The sequence below is a fragment of the Carettochelys insculpta genome, chromosome 6 (assembly GCF_033958435.1).
Source record: "Carettochelys insculpta isolate YL-2023 chromosome 6, ASM3395843v1, whole genome shotgun sequence".
NCBI classification, from domain to species: domain Eukaryota; kingdom Metazoa; phylum Chordata; order Testudines; family Carettochelyidae; genus Carettochelys; species Carettochelys insculpta.
The window spans coordinates 117,369,454-117,386,503 of NC_134142.1; the positions used below are offsets into that span (position 1 = coordinate 117,369,454).

Here is a 17,050-nt window from a genome sequence, read left to right on the forward strand (position 1 = left end):
TCACCAACTTCACAATGCAGACTTAAGTCCACCCAGATCAAGGTTAGGGAGCAACTAAACACACTCAAGCACATTCAATATGGCGGCCCAGTCAGTAAATTGCACTAGAGCACAGATACCGGGAAGAATATGCTATTTGGCCATTAACTGTAGATCGGGACTAGTAAGTCATTAAGTAGGGGCTCCTTACTAGGGATGCTGCATATCTACAGTTCACACTGACTCTAGCTGGTGTTGTAGGTCCTTAGCATTTGTGAAAAAACAGGCCTATTGGGCCAGATCCCCAGTTATACAGGCTCCTAACCAGCACTGAAATACATTAAGTTAGGAACCTAAATACTTTTGTGACTCTAGATTCACATCTAGTTTCTGTCCCACCCACCTGCACAACATAGCTGAAGAGGAACCAGGTGAATTATAGAATCATAGGGTTGGAAGAGACCTCAGGAGATCATTGATTCCAAACCTGTGCTGAAAACAGGACCAATCACCCCAGCCAAGGCTTTGTCAAGCTGGGACTTAAGACCTCTAGGGAAGGAGATTCTACCACTTCCCTAGGTAACCCATTCCGGAGCTTCACCACCCTCCTAGTGAAAGTTTTTCCTGATATCCAACCTAGGATGTTCCTCATCACAATTTGAGACCACTGCCAAAAATTGGAAACAATACTTCAAATGCAGCCACACACGTGCCAACTAAAGGGAAATAATCACTTACTTAGATTTGATAGCAATGCTTCTAATAAAACACCCCAGTATGCCATTAGCCTTCTTGGCTACAAAGCACACTGTTGGCTCATATCCAGTTTCTCATCCGCTATAATTCCCCAAGTCCTTTTCTTCTGAACTGCTACTTAGCCAGTCAGTTCCCAGCCTCTAATGATGCTTGGGATTTCTTTGGTCTAAGTGCAGTTCTCTGCACTTGGCCTTGTTGAACCTCATCAGATACCTTTTGGACCAGTCCTCCAAAGCTGTCTGTTCCCCTGGACCCCATCCCCATACTACAGCATCTCAACCTCTCCCCATAGTTTAGGGTCATCTGCAAACTTGCTGAGGGTGCAACCCACCCAGCTCCTCAATCAAGATGTTAAACAAAACCCACCCAGAAATGACCCTAGAGATACTGCACTTGATACTGGCTGCCACTCATACAGCCACTAATCACTACCCATTGAGCCCTCCAGGGAAATAATCTATCCAGCTTTCTATCTATCCATCCATCCATCCATCCATCCAACAGTCCATTTATCCAAGCCATATTTCTCTAACTTGCTGGCAAGGATATTATGGGAGACCCTATGAAAAACTTGGCTAAAGTCCAGGTTATGTCCATTGGCTTCCCTGGATCCACAGAGCCAGTTATCTCGTCACAGAAGGCAACCTGGTAGGTCAGGCATGACTTGCCTTTAGTGAATCCATATTGACCATTTCTAATCATTTTCCTCTCCAAGTGCTTCAAAATGGATTCCTTGAGGATCCCCTGCATGATTTTTCTGGGAGTGAGGTGAGGCTGACCAGTCTGTAGTTCCCCAGATTCTCCTCCTTCCCTTTCTTTAAAGATGGGCACTACCATTTGCCTTTTTTCCAGTCATCTGGGACCTCCTCCAATAGTTATGAGTTTTCAAAGAAAACAACCAATTAGTGCCAGGCAAACACAGCCAAAGTTGTTCCAGGAAAGACAGATGCAAGGGTAATTCAAAAAGAGGATAGTTACACAGCTTCCATCATTGTAACCCAATCACATTCAAACCGATTACTTTCTTTAGTGAATATAATGTCTATGAAGCCTTCCAGAATTAACATTAATACAATAAAGGCCTTCAGTTCACTAGGCCAGTGGAAATACTCTAATTCATGTATGTAGCTCCGTGACCCCTATCTCACACAAAACATAGCACTTCCTCTATACTACTGAATGGGCTGTAATGAGGTCTCCTGGGCTCCACTGCCCCAAAAGAAAATTAGGAAACTATTAAGTATTGCAATTAAAACTAAACTGCCAAGTGATACATTAACTCTGCTTTACTGTGTTTATTACATTACTCTATAACCTGCAGTGGCTTTGCCAGCCTGAACTAGTGAGGTCCCGCCTTATTTTTAAAAGTCCTCTGCTTACCTCAACCCTGAAATATGATGAAAAATATCTAGTAGGGTCTCAACATCTGCAAGTGCCGCATTCACAAATTCAATTATTTGTGAGTGGCCTTGTTTCTCTGGGGCACTGGGTCTGGGAGTGCCCATGCTGCAGCTTCCCAGGGCTCCCACCCCCACCCATTTACGAAAAATCAACATTCAGTCAATCTCCTGAACTCAGACCCCTTGCAAATGCTGAGACCCTACTGTACTCCTAACCATGGTTATTTGCTCCTTGCCTCTGCATCATAGACTAAATCATGAGAAGAGGTAGTACGTAGTGAGGGTGTCTTAGGCATGAGGTTTGGGTGCAGCCTTCTGTAAATTACTAACTTGGACAAAGTCACGGAGCATAAACAGGGAAATTCTCAGCTTGCACAAGGTTGGGAGTGGGAAATGGACCATGAAATTTGCAGACTCACAGAATTATTTCAGTTGCTAAAACAAGGGAGGATTCAGAGACTCTTCAAATAGCATTCAACAGAGTGGGGTGGCTAGGAAACAAGCTTATAAATGTGAAAACAAGGAGCCACTTGCTGAAATTTAACCTATAAAGGACATACTATTTATGACAGCAGTCCCTGCCCTGCAAGGTCAATGAAGCAAGCACGGAAGTAAGAGTAAAAAGAGTTAAATCATTTTATAACCAAATTCCACAGGTGAAGCTGGTGAAGGCTGACTACATCTAACCAAGTCTCTCACCTTCTGATCATGTCTACCTCTGCTCCCCATTGTTACACTGACAGCATGAGGTCTGTTGTGGTGTGCTTGGCCCAAGTATAAGGAAAACACTGAAAGAGCATATGCAAAGTGACACAGAAATCCCACTGTGTTGACTGGAGCCTTTTCCTTAGAGAAGAAATCAGACTTTGACAAACTATGTGTATAAAGATTGGTGAACAGCATGTCAGCTTTTCGAATAAGCCAATGCTGGGATGCTGACCCAAACATATGGGGCAAGAATAAAATACTGGACCTTACTGTTTAAAGCTAACTTTATAAAACTTTGTCCCTATAACTTGTTTCTTATTTGACAACATCTGCCTAACTTATGGGTGAGAAAGAGGTTCATCTGCTGTCTGAAACAGCAATCACAGAAATCAGTGCAACATTCAAAAGAGCCCCAGCCACCTAGCAAAGATTACAGACCTGCTTAAGTGTCATCCTAACAAATGTTTATATTCACAGACCATGCATCCCCTGGAACATGCATCGTTATAGCCTAAGGCAGCAAGCTGCCACCTCCTTAATGTGGAACCGGCCTGCATCTGATGAAGTGGATCTTTTCCCACAAAAGCTTATGCTCTAATAAATCTGTTAGTCTAGAAGGTGCCACAAGACTTCTCATAACAGACTAACACAGCTACCCTTCCAATACTTGTCACAAAAGTAAGGGTGACAGAGACAGATGTCAAGAAATGAATGCTGGCTCTTGGCAGTGGATATTTTACTTCATTGTTAAGTTGTATTACCTGTAATGAAGACTATGTGGCATGATGTGTAAGGGTGTAAGCCACTTGGTTAAATTTTAAAGAGTATTTCAGTTTCCCTTTAAACAGGATATGACCCAAGAGTTAGCCCAAGAGAGCACGTGGACAGAACTGCAGAAGAGGGAAGGCAGAGAAGTTTATTCCAGCAATACTGCTGTACCATACTTCACAATAAAGGTGTTTCGTGAAAGCCAAGAATAAAACCCAAAATTCCCTAGATGCACTAAAGTAATGATTTTATTCCTGGGAAACCCATTGTGGAAGTGAGCAGCTCCCTCTACTGCCAGCTGGGGGGAGGAGAGGAGAGGCTTGGTAACGCTGCCTTTGGGCTGTTGGAAGGAAAGGCTACAGGGGAGAACATTGTGTTCTCCGAAGTCCAATTATCACATCAGCAATGCCTGAGAGATGCCATATTCACCCTCTCTCTAGCACAATTTAGGACAATTGGGCTAATGACTCTACCATGTAGCCACCACCAGCGGTGTACAGTTCAATAGTTTGACACTAAGACATTCAACCACCATTTTGGAGCCCTTATCCCCCTTGGTGACAGTAGGACTGGAGCTTCTGTGGTCAGTGCTCAGAGACTGTCGGTGCACAGGGAATTCCTGATTTAAGCACCAAAGGGTTACACGGTAAAGGCCACATACTCCTCTGTACAAGCATCAAAAAGTAGTTCTGCCTCACCTCCCCTAGCCCCCTTTTAATATAATTCTGTACAGAGTCAGTGGTCTGAGCACCACTAGTTTCAGCAGCAGCAAGAGTTATTCACTCAGGCAGCACAAGGTCTTCTATGTTAGGATATCGTGGGCTTGATGTTCCACCAGCATTTCCATGCTCCTCACATCTGTGCACCAGAACTCCAGACGGTCCTTCATCCCCTTGATCTGAAAAGAAAACACACAACAGCTTTATGAGCCAAGTCATGGAAAGGGACAAGCAGTTGCACCTTCCCAGGAATGGGCACTGGAGTGAGACTGGGCATGATGAACACTGAACTCAAATAATCTGGATTAGATTTCTCACCACAACCTTGGTATTTGAAGGTGGAACATGAAAGCCAACATGGCTAATTAGAGGCAGATTCCCAGGAAAAGCATTACCAAGAGTGAAACCAAGTCATGATGCGATAGGACCCCAAGATTCTATGCACACTGGTTTCTGAGAAAGATTTGAGAAAACAAAGAGCATGAGGGAGCAAACTTTAAAGGGAGAATCATTTTAACTCTATCAGCTGCAATAAAGTGTCACTATGACAGCAAGATGCATTTCAGCTTCACTCAAAGCAAAGTCCAGTATTATTTCCCCCTTCCCGACCAAGTGTTTTTCATGGTTTAAAGCCCTGGTCACCATGCCAGTCGCTTTTGGGAGGGGCACAGAGCCAGGGTAAGCCTCACTGAGCCTTGCTGTTCCACTGTCCAGGAATTGCCTAAATTAAGTGGTGCCCAGCAAGAGCCCATATTCAGAACCCCTGCCCCTGTCCTGAACCCTACATGAACCCCAATCCTGAGCTCCTCCACTCAAACTCCCTCCCAGAGACTGCACCCCAACACTCCTGCTACATCCCTGAGTCCCTTCACACCCCATCTCCCTCCCAGAGCCTGAACCTCCTCCTGCACTCCTATCTCCTTATCAAATCCCCGAGTCCCTCCTGCACCCAATCTCTCCCTCAGGGCCTGCACCCTAAAACCTCCTTCGGCACCTCAACCCTCTGCCCCAGCCTCAAACCATAGCCCTTTCCTCACTCCGAACCCCCAGACCGAAGACCAGAGCCTGCACTGCCCTCAGTATCCCAACCACCTCATGAAAGTGCATGATGATGGGGAAAGGATGATGGAGTGAGTAGCACGAGGCCTCTTAAAAGGGGTGGTGCAGGTGCTGGGCCTCAGGGAAGGAGGTGGGCAAGGGTGTTTGGGTTTGAGATAGATCATGGAGTGCACTTACAGTCAAAATGTGATCTTGTGTTTAAAAAAGTTGGAGACCACTGGTTTAAAGGTCTTATACCTGGGAGAAGCTATTCAAGGAATTCTTACTTTATTGTAAACACATTTGTTATGGGAAAAACTAATTTAGTAGTCATCGATGGGAGAGACTGTACAGACATATGGTCTTCTACCCCATCCCTCTATTAAAGCAAGATTATTTTCTATAGCTTGTGCTATCATCTCATAGGCCCCCCAGCTGATGAGGTTCCAAAACTGAAAGACTATTCAGCTCTTAACCTGTCTTCCAAAGTTGATCTGTTAGATGCAAGGTCTCAGATACACATGACATGTAACAGCCATAGTTATTTACCTGAAACCTTAAGCTGTCATTTCATTAAACTTATATTTCATTGTTACCTTAACTCAAGTTTTTATAAATTTATAGACATACAACATGTACACACTCGTGTGTGTGCATGTGTTTTAGATGCCTATTTGCGTGGCCCTATTCTCAGAATCTTGGACACTTAGTCCATCCATCATGCTCCCAAGGAAGGCTTGCGAATACGACTGCAAAGCTTTGTTATGATTATTTGTGTTGAAACAAGGTCTTGCTACTCTGTGAGGGTTTAACCCTATGGGAGAACTTTTCAAATAGGACTTTCCTGTAGTGGGGGAATCATTGCTCCGTCTTCCCCAAACCACTGCAAGAAATAGGCAGAGCCAAAGTCTAAGAGTTACAAGCGTCTTGACAGCTCATGTCAGTATTCAGGCCAATCACAGAAAGGAAGTTGAATTACCCTTAGTTAAGTACACCGGCTGACCTTACCTGCTGTAAATCCAGCACACGCGGTTGGACCCAGGTCATGTGCACTCTCTTATCCACTTCATCAATACTGCCTTTTACTAAGCCTACTGACAGAGCCTTCATCACCAGCAGTTCCACCTGAAGATAGGAAAAAAGGGATCAGCCTCCACTCACTTTTTCCAAAGACTCCCAGGTTCTTTTAAATTGAGTCATTTTACAGCCCAGTCATATTTCAGTGCAGCACATCACAAATCAGAACTCAAGAGTGGCACAAGACAACTATCTCAACCAGAGATTACACTGCACAAATATTTGGATCCACAGGAATTAATATTGTGTGAGCTTGTTCTACTAAGGAAAACAGAAGTCCCCTGTATCAGACACCGATGACAGGAGATGGCAATTCATTCTTCTTCTACACCAGAGAATTCTTCACAGTTAATTTGAGAACATTAGTCAAACTTCCCCCCATCACTATTTTATAACATATAGAAATGAACCTGTTCAGCAAATGCTGTTAAAAATCTCACATTCAAGTTACCTATCGTCACTGTTAGTTTAATTAAAACAGTCATACAACAAACCTCATTCACAGTGACTTTGGCACTTTTAGCAATCTCTTCAAAAGTGAGCTGTCTGTGATTGGCTGGTCGGGTGAAAGTCATCTAAAAGGCAAGCAGAAAGTTAGTGTTCTTAAGATTTCTTCTCCCAAGGTGTATGGAGTCTCCTTAGTACTGTCCTACAGAAGCTACAGGACACTAACACAGCAATTAAACACTGTGACTGGCCCGGGCAAACTGGTGTTAGTTCCAGGGGCCCATGCTGCAAAATCTTACGCAGACATTCAGACTGGGGCCCAAGATCTGGGACCCTGTGAGGGAGAAAGGTCACAGAGCCCAGACTCCAACCTAAGCCAAAATGTCTACACAGCAATGTTTAGCGCCACAGCCCAAGTTGGCTGACCTGGGCCAGTCACAATCATGCTACAGGTCTTTTGTTCCAGTATAGACAGATCCGCAGCCTCAAACCTCATCTCTACCCGTGGAAAAAAAAAAAGGCTCCGACAATAGAACCAATAGCAGCTAGCTCTCCCTCTACTTTTAAAGAAAAAGAGTTTTACTGAAGATGCTAATGGAAGAAGAAGATTCATCTCCCTTCCCTAGCTCTCCAAACAGTAGGCTCCCTGGGAAACAATCGCCCAATGGCAAAGGGAGTTCTAATTCTGAAGACTGAATTTCCCCATGCCATGTTATTGGCACAACTGCAAGAGCTTAAAGGCCGCAAGAGCATCTCACGATTAAAGCGCTTCACGTGTAAAACAATTAACTAAGCTCCATCTGTCTGAAGTTTAAGTCAGCTTACACTTAAACTGCAGCTTTTGAGAGAAGAGTCAGACTGTTAGTGTGATAAGACTCTGCATACCCAGTAGTGACAATGAAACCAAGCCTCATACACATAGCAAGCATTTCCATGTCTTATGACGAAGAATTTCTTTACATGGGGTGGGTTTTCAACCCTTGTCCATTCGAGAATAGAATCTGGGCTAGTCTTAGGCAGTTCTAGCATTATGTTAAGACACACTTCAACTATCATCCCTTCAGATGCAGTCTTTGGAAACATCTAATTCAGTGCTTGCTGTCTCCACTGACATTTCCAGCAGCAATTGTCTCTGAGCATTATCAATAGGCTAAATCATGTAATGCCACCATTTGCATCTAAAGAGCAACTATACAAAATAGCAGTACACTGAAAGCACCATGCACGTGACTCAACTCAGAAACAGAAGCTACTTGGACATTACAGGGAAGTTAATCATGGTGACAGTTTCCAAACCCATACAAGCATCAAGCGATGTTTCAACTATTGGGGTCTCAACTAGCAGCTTACCTCCATGAGGCACAGCAGCTGGATCTTCTGCAGGAGAAGTGCTTCATTTGCAGCCAGGTCTGGCTGTGAGATAACAAAAACCGTAAGTAGCTGTATATGAATAAAGTTATTTTTAATCCAGTCACTTTTTTTAAGTTATATTCTGTGCACTAGAAACAAGCTACACAGAGTAAATAGCCTCTGGCTGTGTCTACACTAGCATTGCGTTTTCAAAAGAGGCATGCAAAGGAGGGAAACTGAAAATGCAAATGAGGTGCAGATTTACATATTTGGCAACTCATTTGCATGCTCTCCTTTCTAAATACCTTCTTTTAAAAGAAAAAGCAGCAGCATAGACATGGCTCTTTCAATAGTAAACCCCATTTCCAAAAGAAGCTTATTCCTAAATTTTTTTAGGAATAAGGTTCTTTTGAAAACAGGGTTTACATTAGCAAATGCAGTGTAGACACGGCTCTTTTTCTTTTGAAAGAAGCTCTTTCCAAAGGAGAATATGCACATGAGGCACCAGATATGTAAATATGCACCTCATTTGCATTCCTCTTTTGAAAGTGCAGTGCTAGTGTAGATAGCCTCTCATCTGTCTTTCTACTGTGCCAAAAAGCCCTACATTCAAACCCAATACTGCCTGATCACTCCACATACTGCTAAGAGGTGGTGTACTGTTAAATGCCATATTCTGTATGATATGCAAAATCAAGATCCTTAACTGAGGGCTAACTAGATGAACAATAACGATCTCTGGGAGCTAATTATGTATTGATGGCTTCCTGCATCATCACTAAAGTATTAGCATAACAATCATTACTGTGCAAGTGTTTCAGAAATGTGAGAGGCACTCTATTTAGTGTTTTCCATAGCGCGTTCCGAAGGATATTCCAGTATATCCTGGGTAAGTTGGAATGGTGCAGCAAGAGCCCCAGCAGACCTATGAAATCTGCTGTCATTTTCTTGCTTACAAGATGACTTCTCTTTCTTCCAACCGTCATATTTACTTTCATGTACTTATTCTAATCAATCTAGCAGGTGGTGCTAGAAATGGCATAGTTAAGATTTTATATGGACTGAACTCTGGAAAACCAGCATTATGGGTTCCATGCTATCCTGAACTCTGTCCCTTTGTACTTCCCACAGTATTTTATTATTCTGGCACATGTCCGTCCATCTATCAGAGCACTATGAAGTTGTGCTGCGTTTCACACCTCACACACCTGCTGGCCCCAGGCTGTTTTCAGTGCCTGGAATTTCTCTACATTGCCACTGTTGAAGGCATAAAGTGTGTCGATCAGCCACTGTCTGTCAGTGTTTCTCAAAGACTCCAGTACAGGGTGCATGAGCTGTGATAAAATCAGGCAGGACAGTGTTACTGACAAGTTATAAACAATTTTCATCATTCAACAGTTGAGACAAGCCAGAGTTTACTTACCAGCTCCCCAAAGTTATAGACTCCTTCTCCAAGGAGTCCTGCCAGCCCCAATGTAAAAGCTCTCTCCTGTTGCTCTGACACTGCAATGAAAAATAGTGTGGGTAACGCAACAGCTTCAACCTTTTTGCTCCTTCCTCTTTCAGCACATGTATCTGATCCCTTTCAGATTTTGTCATCACCACCTCCACTTTAACTCAAGACTTCATTTCTCTTCAACCACAGCAGCTATACAAAGGAGACCACAAGAAGTTGGAAAATAGTCATTTACTCTACCTTATGACAGCATCTCCACACCTCCAAACACCTTGGGTACAGTAGCCCCAAGCAATGTTCTCGCTAATATTTTGTGTTCAAGTGCAGCATCAAAATCAAGGTCATGTGTAGATGTCCACAATATAACCAAAAAACCCCTAAGTATAATGCATACTTTAAGCAATTCTTAAGTATGGAAAAATAAAAAAAAAAAAAACATTAAAAGAAGGGATAATTAAAGTGCACTGCTTAAGATGTTTAATATGCAATCAAATAAAAAGATTAACACTACTCTTGAAGTACATGTATTTTATCATCCTTTCTAACAGCTTCAAGCTCCCAGACATACCAAAATGATGCAAACTGAAAACTGACCATGAAGTAAAAGCATAAAAAATATGCAGCAAAATCCCAGTTTAATAGCCAATTTCTATCAGAGTCTGACCACTAAACCTTCAGGGAAAGCTGCTCTCCAAAAATGAAGCATTCACCAAAACACTAGCATACTACAGGCTACCCCTCTTGTACGCATATTAGGTATGCCCATAGATCAGTTAAGATACTAAATTTATGAGACAATTAGAAATATTCAGGCTTTCATTGCATGTACTAATACAATATCTTTGGATACTGGAAAAGAGAATAAAAGGCATTCAATCAGACATACAATTTCTCTGGGATGTCAACTATTAATCTGGTTAATAATTCACACACAGAGAAGTAAAAATAAAGCGACACAGACAGCATACAAAGTCACAGACAACTGACAACACTGAAAATAGGAAGGGAAATAAAACATCAAATGGTTGGTTATGAGTATTTCAAATGAGTGTTTTAAGACCCAAGCTGAGTAAGTGCAACAGATCCTTGTAGAAAAAGGCAAAGCTCTGGATTGAAAGTTTCACACTGAGACTGAGAGTCACCAACTGAAAAATCCAGAATGGACACCCTGGAGCACATTAACACACTTGGGAGTTTGCAGACAGATCAGCTTGCAAGTAAGATCTTCATTCTACAAAACACCTCGCACCGCACCTACTACTTATGAGTTAATAGGCATACTCTGAAGAGTTAGAACTATACCAGATAGCAAAAACCTGGCTTTAACAGTCTCCAATACCTCTCCCCAAATAAATTCTAAAACTTAATGGAACACACTTGCCTGGAATACAACTCCAGCTGCAAGGCCAAACAAATAATATAAGCACAGCCATACTGGGTCAGAACAAAGGCCCATCTAAGCCCACTATTCTGTCTTCGAAGAGTGACCAATGGCAGATGCCCCAGAGGGAGTAAACAGAACAGTCAGTCACTGATCCCTCTCCGGTCATCCATTTCCCACCTCTGACAGATCTAGGGATCCCATTCCTACTTACCCTGGCCAATAAGTATTGACAGACCTAACCCCCATGAAATTATCTAAGTCTTTTTTTGAACCCTGATAAAGTCCTGGCCTTCACAACATCCTCTGGCAAAGAGTTCTACAGGCTGACAATGCGCTTTGTGAAGAAAGCCTTCCTTTTGTTTGTTTTATATCCGTTACCTACTAATTTCATGTGGTGACCCCTAGTTCTTATGTTATGGGAACAGGCAAATAACTTTTCCTTATTCACCTTTTCATACCTGCCATGGTTTTTCAGGTGGACTCTACCAGAATAATGGGAGAGTTATATAATACAATGCTGAAACATAGGCTTCCTTCATTGCCTACAGATGGACAACACAAACAAACCTGGACTGAATAAACAAAGAACTGCAGTTCCCAATATCTGGCAGAAGGAGGAAGCCTCACCTGGCAGATCCTTGACATCAATGCAGCCCAGGAACCGCAGTGCATCCTTATAGTAAGAAGCATGGTTCCCAATTGTCTGGTAGTACTTGCTGGAAAGGTCATAGAAACGGCTGTGAACAGATGTCACCCCAGGGAGATTGTTGAGCATTTCCTCAACTTCCTCTATGGTCTCCTTAAAAAAAAAAAAAAAAGGTGGAATTCCAACTCTTGGCGCACAGACATTTTATATGCAACCACACTTTACACCTGCATCATGTACAATTTTAGCCCATTTTGAAATTTAAAGCTTATCACAAATTACATTAACATGCTTGGTACAGAAATTGTATCCAGGATGTGTCAGAGTGTGTAGTGAGAACATTAATAAGCCTTTGAAACAAAGCAAAACCCCTTCTATCCTAAACGTCTCATGCATATTTACAAACATTGGTGAGTGCACCTCATGACCCTTGAAACTTTATTATATCCATTAATACTAGAACATGAACAAATAAGGCACCCCACTCAGCTCACCTTGATGAAGATAATGACTTGTAACTTTGCCTAATAATCATAGAAATGTAGGGCTGGCAGGGCCCTTTAGAAGTCATCAAATCCAGACCTCCGTGCTGAGGCAAGATCAAGTAAATTTCAACCATCCCTGACAGCATTTGTGTGCAGCCTATTCTTAAAAACTTCCCTTGGAAAAATCATCTGTCAAAGTGGGTTTATCTTACTCAAATGTGCCTACTCCCAGTTATAATGAAGTTAAACCAAGAAAGCAATTAAAGAGATAGACAATACTCCGAGCTACATGCCAAACAATATACATAACGCTAAATTCATAGAATCACCAAGAAGTTACAGTCTGAGACAGAGAAACACTAAGATGGGCTGATTCAAGAGTTTGTCAAGCCTTTTACACAGACAAAATCAATGACTGGCTATTCGTCACTAGTGGTGATAGGCATGTGTATGCCACTAGCATCTCAGCTAAAGGAATAATACTAAGGCTGTGTCTACACTGGCACAAATCTTCGAAATGGCCATTAGCATGGCCATTTCAAAGATTACTAATGACATGCTGAATTGAATATTCAGCACTTCATTAGCATTAGCATGCTTCTGGCTGCAGTGCTTTGAAAGCACTGCTTTCCAACGCCCGCGGCACAGCGCGGCTACACGGGAGTCCTTTTCAAAACTCCCTTATTCCCTTCAGCTGAAGGGAATAAGGGGATTTAGCCATGCTGCGCTGTGGATGGAAGTGTGCTCATGCTAATGAGGTGCTGAATATTCAATTCAGCACCTCATTAGTAATCTGCAAAATGGCCATTAGCATGGCTATTTTGAAGATTTATACCAGTGTAGACATGGCCTAGAAGTACCAGCCAGTGTTATCAGAACTAAGCAAATGCTTTCCAGTCTTCCAAACGGAGCTAGGTTTCCAGGAGACCCGATCATACTAACTAAGAGAAGTTACAGAGGTACTTAAATTGAGAACAGACACACAAAAAAAGGGGCTGCCTCTAGAAGTTAAGCAAGTGCTGAAATATACAAGCATCCAGATGACTTGCGAGTGCTCAGACAAAACCTAAATGTCAACATAATCTCACCTTTGTGACCTGTAGGTCCCCAATGTTTAACTTCAAAGCACCAATGGCTGTTTTACATAGAATCACAGCCTCATCACTGCTTTTCACCTGCAACCACAACATAGTTACACATCAGAGAAACATAAGTGTTCCAGCTATGCAGGCAATTACCGACACTTAAAGGACTATTTGTTTTAATTTAGTGAGGTTGTTTCTTGCTGTGTTCCCACATCCAAATACATTTTGGCTTGTTCACAGAGAATTGTATGAACTGAAAATATGCCTTCTCCAATATAAACAAAGATGTAAATGTGTCGGTCTACAAAGACGTACATATACATGGAAAATTCATCAACCATTTCACTTAACTGTTCCAACAAAAAACCACCTTGGATTTCCCAAATACCTTTTCTCGAGTCTTTTCCAGGAAAGTAAGGGCCACATTGGGATCTAACATGGAGCAAGAACAAAATCATATTAAGGATCTAAACAGCAGAATATCTGAACATACTGAAAAAAAAATATACCTTATCTTGCTCGACAGAAATCAGTACCAGATTCTCAATTGGTAAAAGCCATCATACCACCACTGAAGTAAACACATTATGGCGATTCAGACCAGCTGAAATTCTGGTTCCATAGACATCGGCCATCTCTCCAGCAAGGTCCCTTCTGCAGCAGTAATTTGACCACTAGTAAAATGCTATGAGTTTATTTTTTTACTTTCAATACTGTGCAAACCAGTTGCTTCATTTTCACATTGAAGTCTTAGCTGTTGTCATCAGCCTTTTAAAAACCTACACCTACCACCCCTAAAAAAAAAGTCACCCTCAATACTAGAAACGTTACTCACCTGTCATCTGTCTAACTACATGAAGAATGATCTCTACCAAGGACAAAGGGTTTACCCTGAAACAAACAACATGGTATCAGAAAAATTAAAATTAAGAAGGCATAAGCGACAAACTTACATACAAGCGGTCAATCTCACCTGTGTTCAAACTCACTGATGAAGTTCTCATAAAGCTGCAGACATTAAAAAAATTGCAACAGCCAATTAGGGACAGGAGAATATTTTATTCCACTTGCCCCCATCATCACATATAAACCCCTCCCTCAAACAAAGTAATTTTGTACCCAGAGGTGAATAAGTCTAAAACATATTGACAGCAGACTACAGACGTTTAAAAACTGCTTGTCTTATATGCAGCAATCCCCCGGACCTCCTCTCAACAACTGTGAAGAGTGATTCACTAGTTAATAGATTCCTGAATGACAAGTTACCTCAAGACTAAACTCTAATCAAGAGTGGACTACTTTAGCGTGTTTATTACTCTTTGTTATGAGGCCACCCTTCCACTAAGCATCCATATAATTAATAAATACCTAGCTCTTTCTGTCTTCTCTATACAGCCCTCTGTACACATAAATAGCATGTACAAAAGCCCAGGGCTTTCCTCACTTATTTCATTGTCTTTTTGGTGAATCATAACCGGATATAAAAAAGCGAAGGAGAGGGAAATAAACAGACATCAATCACAAGAGTACCTAGATTAACAAAAGTTCAGCTATTTGTGTGTTGCACTGGTGATAATGAGCCCAAATTGGGAGAGAGAAATTAAATCTGCACCGATACCCGAGTTTGTGAACGCTCAGGAGAACCACTCTGGGTGCACATACAGTTAAGCTTTGTTGACCAGACTGAAGATTGGCCTTTTTAAAAAATAAGTCACCCAGACCTGTGAAGACCTGAAACTCATCTCATTTCATCCCTCAGATTACAGCACCCTCATTTTATTTAATCCATTTCAAGCTTTAGAATTTTTATAAAACATTGGCATATTATGCCCTAAACCTGCATAAGATCTAGTCCACAAACTTCCGTTACTGATAAACTATCGATTTCTTGACATTTTTGATAAACATTCTGAACCTGCCAGATGTAAATGGGATGAAGTACTAATGTCTTAAAGCACCTTTTCCAACTTCACAATGCTTTGGCAGGCCTTTGCACACATTTTAGATCAGCCCAAGGACATACACACTTTCATCCTTGCACTGACTTTTGTTTCAGAATCAACCAATTCACCTTGATGAGTCCATCTCCTTTAGCAAAGCAGGGGTCCTGCACAAAGTCCAACACCTGCAGAGTCAGCTGGTGCCAGAGTCTGAAAAAAACCCAAAAAACAAAGAGGACCCTGGCATTAGTAAGAATCAATGTAGTAAGTAAAATTATAAAATGGACAACTACTGAAACAGAGGCAAACTTTATAACACTAATTTCAGGTAATCTGTAAGGACCACTACAAAAGGATCATTTAGGACTCAATTCAGCTCTGGTTTTGAAAAAGTTAGACCTCAACTGGCCAAAGCCAGTACCATGGACCTTAAAACTATTCTAGATCACACTTCAGTTTAAAAACCTTTTCCTCAAGAAATAATAAAAAGGAAGTGCTACATTATGAAAAAAAATCTCAAACCATATTTGCCATATAAATCAACCCTCATAACAACACTGCAATTAATTTTCCTCATCTTACAGATGTGAAGAAACAAGCAGCAAGAAATCACAGGGAAAACAGCAGCACTTAGCCTATTTAAAAATCCTGTAAATTATTTTTTTTCAAACTGCAGTATGGTTTCAGGGTTTTTATGTATTTATTCATCAGTCCGTGACATTTGTGATTTCAACAATTGCATTTTCTTATATTTTACAACTACTGTCTCTGAAAAACATTTTAAATTTGGTATCATCACAGCTGTTTCTTATAGCTATTGTAAGTAAAAAGACACCAGCTAAATAGGGGGACTTAAGTTAAAGATATCTTTTCATCATGAAATAAACTGAAGAGCACAGGGGACGAAGAGGTAGTCATGTTAGTCTGTATGCTAAGATAACAAAACAGCAGTCAGGTAGCCCTTTAAAGACTTTTGTGCGATAGACCCACTTCTTTGCTCTGTTTTGAAGAACACTGCATCACATTACTACAAGAGGGATTTCCCATCTTGAGCACTACTGTCAGCGATACTCTAACTTCACTGCAATGACAACAGAGAGGGGATTGGAGCTCAAACCCACCCACAGCCCCGCCACCCCGGGCTATGGAGTGGGGGGCAAAAGTGGAACCCCTGCCCTTTGGTCCCAGCTCTGGTGCCCAAGAAGCCTAACACCAGACCTGGCAACCCCATTAAAGTGGGACTGCCACCACTTCGGGGTCCCGACCTGGAGAACGCCTGTGTAATCCGTTGACAGCGGAGATGCCAGAGCAAAGGCGCGTTTCTGACGCTGTACCGAACCCCGGCGGTAAGCGCACGGCGCGGGGACGCGGTCTGTTTACAGAGGTGCAGAATTCGCCCCCGGGGTGGCGCTGGGGAACGGAGTCTCCACCGGCGGGCTGGGGAGGAGCAGAGCCCCAGCCCTCAAACAAAGTGCTCGGGTCACCCAGCCCGGAGCACAGCGCAGCCCCTGCTCCCGGCGGCCGCCCGCGGAAGAGCCTCGCCGCCCTCATCCCCATCCCACGGGGCAGCCCCCGCCGCCCGGCCCGCTCACTTCTTCGTGTAGAGCTCCTCCAGGCGGTGCCACACGGCGGCCTGGCCCGGCCCCGAGCTCTGGCTCTGCTGCAGGAAGCCCGGCACGTCCTTCATGATGACGACGGGCGGGGAACGAGACACGGAGACCCCCAAGGACCTAAAGGCCAGGCCAGGCCACCCCGCCGCCGCTGCCGCCGGAAATGCACTCTCACTTCCGGTAACTACCTGCGTGCGCGCGC

At 42.7% G+C, this 17,050-nt stretch overlaps 1 protein-coding gene across 1 annotated transcript; it reads right to left on the reverse strand.

The window, feature by feature from the left end:
- Window positions 1–3,562: 3,562 nt before the first annotated feature.
- Window positions 3,563–17,033, reverse strand: PSMD13 (proteasome 26S subunit, non-ATPase 13). Its single transcript, XM_074997971.1, has 13 exons — window positions 16,831–17,033; window positions 15,370–15,448; window positions 14,272–14,306; window positions 14,134–14,189; window positions 13,687–13,730; window positions 13,302–13,388; window positions 11,710–11,881; window positions 9,666–9,745; window positions 9,451–9,576; window positions 8,243–8,305; window positions 6,940–7,020; window positions 6,377–6,493; window positions 3,563–4,509 (listed from the first exon to the last, which is right to left on the reverse strand). The coding sequence occupies exons 1-13, from the start codon at window positions 16,923–16,925 to the stop codon at window positions 4,414–4,416; spliced, it is 1,131 nt and encodes a 376-aa protein (XP_074854072.1). The 5' UTR covers window positions 16,926–17,033; the 3' UTR covers window positions 3,563–4,413.
- Between the last annotated feature and the right edge of the window lie 17 nt (window positions 17,034–17,050).

What these genes read in the sequence shown, in the direction of transcription:
- PSMD13 (XM_074997971.1), bottom strand. Translation starts at nt 16,925, where the DNA reads ATGAAGGACGTGCCGGGCTTCCTGCAGCAGAGCCAGAGCTCGGGGCCG. An exon ending in AAGGAGATGGACTCATCAAG is followed by an intron (nt 14,307 to 15,369) that starts GTGAATTGGTTG and finishes TAATGTCTGCAG; the next exon opens with CTTTATGAGAACTTCATCAG. An exon ending in TCTATAACTTTGGGGAGCTG is followed by an intron (nt 9,577 to 9,665) that starts GTAAGTAAACTC and finishes ATTTTATCACAG; the next exon opens with CTCATGCACCCTGTACTGGA.